Source organism: Silurus aristotelis (genome assembly GCF_946808225.1).
Source record: "Silurus aristotelis genome assembly, chromosome: 10".
Classification (NCBI taxonomy): Eukaryota; Metazoa; Chordata; class Actinopteri; order Siluriformes; family Siluridae; genus Silurus; species Silurus aristotelis.
This window is the reverse complement of record NC_139583.1, coordinates 25098391-25108564: the sequence shown is the minus strand read 5'-3', so window position 1 is coordinate 25108564 and position 10174 is coordinate 25098391. Positions and strand designations below refer to the sequence as shown.

At 39.7% G+C, this 10174-nt stretch overlaps 1 protein-coding gene across 1 annotated transcript; it reads left to right on the top strand.

Annotated features, from left to right (window-relative positions):
* The first annotated feature begins 5979 nt into the window (after nucleotides 1–5979).
* Nucleotides 5980–9831, top strand: LOC310732482 (glycosyltransferase family 92 protein F13G3.3-like). The gene is made up of 2 exons (XM_083553095.1): nucleotides 5980–8015; nucleotides 9623–9831. The coding sequence occupies exon 1, from the start codon at nucleotides 6048–6050 to the stop codon at nucleotides 7236–7238; it is 1191 nt and encodes a 396-aa protein (XP_083409221.1). The 5' UTR covers nucleotides 5980–6047; the 3' UTR covers nucleotides 7239–8015; nucleotides 9623–9831.
* The last annotated feature ends 343 nt before the right edge of the window (nucleotides 9832–10174 follow it).

Below are 10174 nucleotides of genomic sequence, written 5' to 3'. Positions count from 1 at the left end.
TGACTGGCTGATTCTGTCTTTCTGTTCTATAGAAGTAAATAAGAAGAAAGTAATATTGGACTGGAACAAAATAAAGGCAATTAAATGATGACAGAGCTTTTACTTTTTTTGATTAACTGTTTTTATTGTCATTTATTTAATAATTCACAATCTTTACTCTTCGAATTCCTTTATGTTAAGACAAACAGGGCAAGGTCATGGTTCCAACTCCTCTCATATTTCCTCTTTAAATATGCTGCTTCCAGGAAACACCAGTTTCATCTTGCAGGTGTTACACAAGATGGTTTTGATATCGAAAAACTTTACTGTAACGATTGCATCCTAACTTAAAACATTTTCTCTTAGCACTGACTTTCTTCTAATGGCGGCAACCAGGCAGTTTTGCACTACAAACCCTGATGGTCAAACCCCACCAGACCAGATGTGTCTACTCAGCTACTGCTCAGCAAGCGGAGCACAGTAAGCCGCGATAGCAGACACGTAACCTTTCCGGGTTGATGGAGAGAACCCCGAGGCAAATTGCTCAAGCAGAAACTCCGGCACTGAACTGACCGTGCATTTATCTGGGTTCAATTGGTGGTGCTCACACCACGCAGAGAACAGATGCCATTTAGTGGCATCATAGAGAAGCTCTGGATCGGAGGATGGGCTCTATCAGTCTCTGTGAGGTTTCCCAAGGAGGTTCCTTGAGGATGGCCACCAGGTCGGCAAACATGGTCTGTACGGCCACTGAGGGGCCACCAGGAGGAGACAGACTCTATCCGGGTGAACTCTCTCCAGAACTCCCAGGAGCAGCACAATTGGGAGAAATGCGTACAGGCGCAGCCTCGGCCACGTCTGTACCATGGTGTCCAGCCACAAGGGGGCTGGGTGAGTGAGGGAAAACAAAACAGTGCAATGTCTCTTGGGTTGCAAACAAATCCCCATGTACTCTGTAAAACTTCTGCCAAATCTGCTCCACCACCTCGGGGTGGTGCCTCCATTCCCCAGGCCTCAGACCTTGCCTCAAGAGGCGTATGCTCCCTGATTTAGGTACCCAGGGCTGTAAGCAGCCCTTAATGAGAGCAGTCTTCCCTCCCCACAGGAGTATCTGCTATGCCAGCCTGTAAAGGGGCGAGATCGCAAACCCCCCTAATAATTGATATAAGAAACCACCGATGTGTTGTCCGCATGGACCAGCACATGGTGAAACCTTAGGTCTGGGAGAAAGTGTTTCAGAGCCAGAAACACAGCCAGCATTTCCAGGCAGTTTATGTGCCACGTGAGATGGAGCCTGCTCCACCGTGTTTGGGCATGACCACTCCCCACCCCGTGAGGGACGCATCTGTCGTTAGCATTATGTGATGACAAGGAACTCCCAGGATAGGGGCCTTGAGACAGGATTTAAGTCTTAAGTCTTTCCACACATTTAAGTCTTGAAGGGCTCGCCGCGAGATGGCACGGAGTGGGTTGCCCTTGCGGAAGAATCCTCTGTCTCTGAGCAACCACTGGAGAGGTCTCATGTGCAGGAGGCCAAGTGTGATCACGTTGGACGCTGCTGCCATGAGCCCAAGCAGTTTCTGGAACTGCTTCACAGTGAGTGACTGGCCTTCTTTTACTCTCTTGACTGACATGAGGATAGACTCGATCCGAACAGGAAGCAGCTGTTCCACACTATGCCTAAGAAGGTGGTTTTCTGTAGTGGAGAAAGAACATGCTTCTTTGCGTTTAGTCTTAACCCCATCTCCTTCATACAGGCAAGAATTACATCTTGATAATGGAATAGCCAGAATAGAATAGCCTTTATTTGTCACATATACATTACAGCACAGTGAAATGTTTTCTTCGCATATCCCAGCTTGCTTGGAAGCTGGGGTCAGAGCGCAGGGTCGGCCATGATACAGCGCCCCTGAAGCACACAGAGGGTTAAGGGCCTTGCTCAAGGGCCCAAGAGTGGCAGCTTGGCAATACCGGGGCTTGAACCCCCGACCTTCCGATCAGTAATCCAGCGCCTTAACCACTGGAGCCACCACTCCCCCCTGGACTGATGCTGGACTGCCATAAGCTCTGATCGAGCTAATAACAAACAGTCGTCAATATAGTTCAGAATGTGTATGCCCCGGAGTCTCAGTGGAGTCAAAGCCGCATTCATGCACTTTGTGAAGGTGTAGGGTGAGAGTGCAAGAAGAGAGAAGAAGAGAAATTGGAGAACCCGATATTGAAAGCTTTGCCCCTGAAAGCAAACCTCAGGAACCTCCTGTAAGCCAGAAGGATGGATATGTGGAAGTATGCGTCCTTTATATCTATCGTTATGAACCATCCCTCGGACCTGATCTGGCTGTACTGGCTGTAGAACCCGTACTCTTTGTCAAAGGGAGGGACCACCTTTCTTCCTTAAGAGAGTGTGTACTACCTCTTCCAGGACCAGAGCCTGCTCAGGTCCCACCAAAGTGGGACACATCCCCTCGAAACGGGGCAAAGAGGACCTGAACTGAATCTAGTAGCCCTTCTCTACAGTGCACAGGACCCAGTGAGACACGTCTGGCAGGCTCTCCCAAGATGAACAAAAAATTAATAAAGACAACGTACACAGATGTTTTTCTTATACAGAATGCATATTGCTGTTTGCCATAAATGGATTTTAAATATCTGTCCTATGAGCCTGTCCTGTACTATCCAGAATATGTGTATCATTATCCCCTCTAAATCCCCTCACAATGATCTATTATAATTAAAGAAGCATTTTTCTAACATGTACAATGTTTAACAATTTCAATTTACTTTTTTACAGGGCAGCACAAGTACCATCACAACCTTGGGTTTCAAGGACCATCTTTGTTGCAGTAATGATTTCTGTGATCATTTGTGTCAGTTGTTTGCCATATCGATAAAAACATTGCAAAATAACATGCCAATGCCATATAACCCTTGCTGGAAAAATAATCCTTTATCTTAGGTGCATTGTGGCATGAATGTGCAAAATATTCCAATCATTAAAGTCAGCGATCTGAAAACTTATGTGGTCAGCTCCCACATAGAGCACCGCCAAAATGAAAAGAAAATGATCGCTATAGTGCTTTGTAGTATAAACCCAGAGTATCACTGTTTGCTGTACTGCAACAGACAGAACATATCTGTAACCGGTAAGTATTTCATTCACTCTGACCACTTTGACTTTAAATACGGCATGGCTAATATTGCCTGCAAGATACCAGGCAAGTGTACAAAATCAACACATTTGGAAATCACTTCGCAATCACCTAAAGAGGATGAATCCTTGCAGGACATTCACGTCTTCCAACCTGTTAGGAATAAACAGAAACAGGAAGTCTTTCTTTACAAGTTCTCTGTTTGCATTTCTGCCATGTTTGATTATTGGGATGTGTTGATGCTTGTGCAGGAAATGGAGATAGAGGTGGATGAGTTTAAGTACCTGGGTTCAACAGTGCAAAGTAATGAGAGTGTGTTAGAGAAGTGAAGAAAATGTACAGGCAGGTTGGAGTGGTTGGCGAAGAGTGGCAGGAGTGATTTGTGATAGAAGGGTATCTGCAAGAGCGAAAGGGAAAGTTTATTGGATTGTGGTGAGACCTGCCATGTTGTATGGTTTAGAGACAGTGGCATTGACTAAAACACAAGAGGCGGAGATGTAGGTGGCAAAGGTGAAGATGCTGAGCTTTTCCTTGGGACTGAAAAGGATAAATAGGATTAGAAAAGAGTTTGTTAGAGGGACAGTCCACGTAGAACGTTTTGGAGTCAAGGCACGATTGAGATTGTTTGGACATGTGCAGAGGAGGGACATAGTGTATATCTGTAGTAGAATGCTGACGATGGAGCAGCCAAGAAGGAGGAAAAGAGGTGGGCCAAGGAGGAGATTAATGGATATGTTGAGGGAAGACATTCAGGTAGTTGATTTGAAAAAGGCAGATGTAGAGGACAGGGTGGTATGGAGGTGGATGATCCGCTGTGGTGACCCCTGATGGGAGCAGCCAAAGGAAGAAAAAGAACTAGAAGAAGAAGAAGAAGAAGCTATAAGGCCTATCATAAGGCATATCAGATTTTTTGTTAATGCAATGGCTTTCTCTACTGCTTTAAGTAACCTTGCATAACCTAATGTTATAAAAGACTCATGTAAAAGTTGAAGTACTGATTTACACATTTTTACTAAAGTTAAAGTAAAGAGGTTTGGGCTCTGACATGTACTTGAGTAAAAAGTAGCCATTACAACTACCTGTTTTAGTGTCATGCTGGTAACTGGACCTTACATCATATTAATAAATTAATATATTAATACAGAAGATTTAAAAATGTTTTAATCTAATGAATTTAACCAGGCTGTAAAATAATTTTGGTTTTCTTAGTTTACCATATTTGATAGAAATTACAGATGTTTTGTGCTATTTTATGAAATTCCAAGTTTTTTTGTGTGCTTTTGTTGTCCTGGCGGTTGTTGATCCTCGGTCCCAATTACATATTTATTTATTTATTCATTCTTTTTGTTGGGACGCGGTTTATTCAGCGTGAACCGTATTCAAGTTAATTCAGGGTGAGTACATACGTAAAGCACTTTAACTTAACGCAGCTGTGTTGTGTGCACACACACACACACACACACACGAAGGCGGGCACGGAACAAAACTAGAGAAATGGCCATGCTAGAAGATCTTCGTCAATGGTAAAGGATTTTAATGATATTGTTATTTCAAAGGCTTTCAGTTGTAGTAAAAGTATATAAAACATTATATTATATATTATAATATATTTTATTTTATTATAATGCACCTTCAATGTTTAGTTTCGCTTCCGGTTTTAGATGTGTATAACGGTTTCTAACAACGCTATGAAATCTGACTTTAATATTTTGATGATAAAGATGATTAAATACACGAGGAAGGAAAACCCTCTTCGAATAATCAGCTGCTTTATTACGTGTTTATAATGAAGTTAAAAAACTACGCACATCTGAAATAAGAGACCCAAAAACTGGGTGGAATCTGAGCACAACTGTGGGTGTAACCGCGCTAAAATACAAAATGTCCGAGGTAAAGCTCGTGTTCTTCTACAAATATACATCAGTAATCACTTCTAATATACTCAAATTGAAGTGCATTCTGGTCTGTTGAAGTGCACTGTGCTCCTGTGTGTGGCTGTAAAATATACAAAGTAGTGTTTTAATAGTGGTGAACTTCGTACACACTCGTTTCCTGGTATATGGATTTATCTGTTATAAAGTATTATAGTTGGCTGATATCTAATAAAAGATGCTCTTTTTATTCCCTTTAACATTTAATGTGTATTCCTATTATGAAGAGTGGTGGCATTTACCAATTATTTATGTTTAATGACACCTTAGTGGTCAATATACTTTAAAATGAGCTTACTATGAGCAACATGCAACATTACTTAAAATAACTCCAAATCTATACATACAGTCAACCCCCAATAGTGATTAGAATTTGACTGTATGCATATATATATATATATATATATATATATATATATATATATATATATATATATATATATATATATATATATATATACACACACAGACAATAGCTCTGTTCCCTTTATCAGTTTGATTAAACTTTAAACACAAATGCTACATATTAAAACCAGCTACAGTCACTTTATGACAACAGAGTGAATTTTTATTTTTTTTTAATAGCCACTGTAATATTTGTCAAATTAATTGCATTTGTTTGTTAAAAAGAATAAAGGAATATAGCAGAGCTCCAGCACACAACGCATAATGGTTCTCATGCCTGTTACTATCTGTTAAAATGTTTCAGGTATTTCCCTTTTCACCCTTTACACATGCACGTTCAAGTTTAAACTTTATTGCTAGAGACTCTAAGCACTTTTGTACGTCGCTCTGGATAAGGGCATCTGCTAAATGCTGCAAATGTAAATGTAACCTACCCAAGTTTACCAATTTTTTTCATATTTACAGGGCAGCACAAGTGTTGGAGCAGTTTGGTTTTCCAACTATCCTCCTCATTATATATATTGGATTACAATATTGGTACAAGCCTGGGACATTTAATCCTCATTTGAAAAATGAGACTTTGATGCCGTGCAATATGCCAGTGCAAAATGATACAATCATTAAAGTCAAGCACCTTAAAGCATATATGGTCGGCTCCTACATAGAGCACCGCCAGAGGCCGAAACTGATACGGACGATCGCTATAGTGTCTCGCAGTGAAGAAAATATGTATCACTGCTTGCTGTGCTGTGGTGGACAGAAGATATCCATAAACGCTACATGTGACATTCACTCTGACCACTTTGACTTTGAATACGGCACGGCTGATATTACCTGCGAGATACCAGACATGTGTACAAATCCCACACATGTGGCAATCACTTCCCGATCATCTGAAGAGGATGAATCCTTGCAGGACATTCACATCTTACAACCTGTTAGGAATCAACAGAAACAGGCAGTCTTTCCTTATATGTTCACAGTCTGCATTTCTACTATGTTTGATTATTGGAATGTGTTGATGCTTGTGCAGGCCATGGAGATGTTCAAGATACTCGGTGTACAGAAGGTAGCTATTTACAAAACCAACTGCAATAAAGATATACAGAAGGTCCTAGATTACTACGTCGGTCAGAACTTTGTGGAGATCATCCCCTGGACAATAGGATCTTACATCAATGTGTCCAGAAGCTGGAAAAAGTCCGAATCACCAGGAGACCTGGAATATTTTGGTCAAATTGCAGCACTTAATGATTGTGTGTATCGTTACATGTACCAGAGTCACTATGTAGCTCTGCAAGACTTGGATGAAACAATTTTACCTATAAATAAAAAAAACTGGACAGAACTCCTGCCTGAATTAGAGAGTAAATACAATCATATTGCTGGCTTTGAATTTGAGAATAATTATTTCCCCCTTTCCATCAGAGATTCAAGCTCTAAGTATTCACCAGACTCCTGGAAGAAGGTTGTTGGAGTCAACATTTTAGAACATATCATTAGAATAAAAAATGATCCCAACAAAGCAAATAATTTTAAAGTCATTATTAATCCTCGATTAGTGTATAAGGCTACAGTCCATGGCCTTTTGGAGCCGATTAAGGGGACTGTCAGAGTGGACCCTGAGATTGCTCGTATGTATCACTTTCGAGACATCCCAGAGGAAATTTTGAAAGAGCGTTTACAAATACAGGATGCTCATCTAAGAGACTACATGGACAGTCTGATCCCTGCTGTATCTACAGTCCTTCAACAAGCATTGGGAATTTACTAAAAAGGAAGACTAATTATTGATAACAATAAGAAGCATGATGATAAGCATTCATCTTGAAAATGTTTATTCCCTTCCTACTTAAACGGATGAACTTCTTCTCCTCACCTGCATCAACAAGAACTTTTCAAACTCTGCTGCACTGTGCTTCACCGAAACCTGGCCAAATGAAGCCATTTCGGACAATGCGTTACATTTGCCGGGCTTCCAGCTGTTCAGGGCAGATCGCATCACAGAGTTAACCGGGAAGCGAGAGGTGGTGGATTCTTTTTCTATACCAAAAAAAGTTGGTGTACAAATGTAACAATGCTGAAAAAATTTATGTTGTCCTAATTTACAACTGTAAATCTTTCTGCTTGCCGCGAGAGTTTTCCTTTTCCATTCTCGCGAATGTGTACTTTCCTCCAGACACATGCGTGAGCGTAGTGGTGCAACAGCTGGCTGAACAAATAACTGAAACGGAGCAAAGGTACCCAGACACTCTTTTAATCATTCTTAGATACTTTAACAAAGCAAATCTTTTCTGTGAACAGCGTATTACATGTACAACCAGTAATATATTGGATCACTGATCACCAAAATAAAGGATGCTACAGAGACTTTAATATTTGACGAGTGTGACTGGAGAAAGTTTTGTGAATGGTGTATGGACTTTGACTATGTTGTTATAATGGATCTTTTTCACCGGAGCCCTACAAAGAAACATGGAGCAGTGGAACTTCTCAGCAACAGATGTTCCTCATCAGAGCAACAAAGTTGACATCAATAAGCAAGAGAATTGTAAGAATTGCGAGGAGAAGTATAATTGTATCAGATGGACTGTTCTACCGTGCTATTTTACAAGATTCGGCAAATCATTTTAAAAAGTGAAAAATAAAAAAGAATTGGATTAACTAATGTAGAAACCTTTACAAATATGCGTTGTTTCCAATATTGTATGATGTCAATTTATTTAATTTCTATTTTAAAATGTAATATTACATGCAGTATTGTTTTACTGTACAGATATGGGTTTGTTTTATATCCAGTGAATTAATTTGTTAAATGTGAGAGTATAATTGTTGGCCAATGACTGTTGAGTTAAAGGTTAAAGGTCATGTAACGATGAGAGTTACAATGTGGGAGAGAGAGGAGCAATGCACATGGCGAAAAGAGACTGCGTACATGCTGTGTGTGCTAAAGAAAACAGAGGTTAACATCTTTGAAGACAGTATATTTGTTGAAATATTAAGGCCCAAAGCGTAAAGAAACTGTATTCGGTTTCTATCGTTTAATTTTCTCAAAGTTTAAGGTTATTTAATGTCACCGCATGTTTATAAGACAGACTCCACCATCCGCCAGGTTACACTGTGCTTATACCGGCCTGACTCTTCACGCATAGAGAAATGATCACTATGCTAACAGAGTTCTTATAGACTGTGAAATACTGTGTAATTGGGTTTTTTGTTATTTTTTTTTGTATTGCTTCATATGTTTTTAGGTGTTTAATTTTACTTCAATTTTACTTTTCATACCATTTGATACAAGTATGTGGTTTAATGGTTTCATACCTTTTTGTTTTAAACTACAGCAAAACCAAAATAACAGCAAACTCTAGAATAAGAAAATAAATGATTTGTTAATTTGCTAATTTGCTAATTTGCATTTGTATTCTGGTGTTTCATTCATTGGGATAGTTAGTTTATTTATCAGAGTCATGGCTACTTAAGAAGTTACCACTAAAAAATATTGTGTTTTGAGCATATCTGATATATTGAAAAGTAACTACTTTATTGTATAAGAGACTGGTGTAAATAGTAGAAGACTACTGGCCAATTCACCATTCAACTGCCAGGAATCCAGGTTTCTTTGTTAAGTGAAAAAATAAGAAATTGTAACCTTTTGGGTTGTAAATAGGGTTACACGAAGACTTAAATTAGAAAATCTCATCTGATGAAATAATTTTATGAATCCACACCTTCTCCTAAGACTCCACTCCTAACACTGTATAAATTCGACTGTTTTCATGTTTGAGTTTAAACTTCGGAACATCAGCAAGCAGGATGGTTCATGAATTCAGGCCTTATTTTCACAACTCGATCACCAATGCGGATAATTTTGGAGCCGGTTCAGTAACGAAGACGAAAACACCAGTGAAACGCATGGAAAAAGAAATTTGTTCTAGCGGTTCCATATCCAGCAATGTGCTAGAGAAAGATCTGAAAACTGAGCTCACCTCTGCTCTTCAACAAAAGCATTTTTAATAACCATTCTTCTGTTGATAGTTTTTTTTTTTAACTAGATTTGCTAATGAACAAATTGGTGTTCTTTGTGTAATGTAAATACTGAATGTTCTCTGAAAACTTCCTGTACGTACGAATATTAACCACAATGTTTGCATCTTAAAGCATATGTGGTTGGCTCCTACATAGAGCACCACCAGAGGCTGAAAGTGATACAGATGATCGCTATAGTGTCTCGCAGTGAAAAAAATATGTATCACTGCTTGCTGTGCTGTGGTGGACAGAACATATCCATAACTGCTACATGTGACATTCACACTGACCACTTTGACTTTGAATACGGCACGGCTGATATTACCTGCAAGATACCAGCTATGCGTCATCCAATCAGAATCAAAAATGTGGTCTGGGCCCTGTGATACATGTACCGTGCAATGCAGGTGGTTTGGTGACATGAAGGAATGTGTTGGCGGCATTAGGTATGCAGCTACAGTTAGTGGGGAGAAACCATCGGTCTCAGGGGTGAGCCATTCATAAATGTACAAATCACATCCTGAATCGCGATACATTCTCCGTCCCTGAGCATTGTAAACTAGCACCTAACTTACATAGTAAATCCCTTCCTAACAAATTGTATGGGCATGTGTCCGTGATTAAGAAATTATGTTTGAATTTAGTATTATCCTAAACACAAGGTAATAGTTCGTTAAAGGGTTC

What these genes read in the sequence shown, in the direction of transcription:
- LOC310732482 (XM_083553095.1), top strand. Translation starts at nt 6,048, where the DNA reads ATGCCGTGCAATATGCCAGTGCAAAATGATACAATCATTAAAGTCAAG.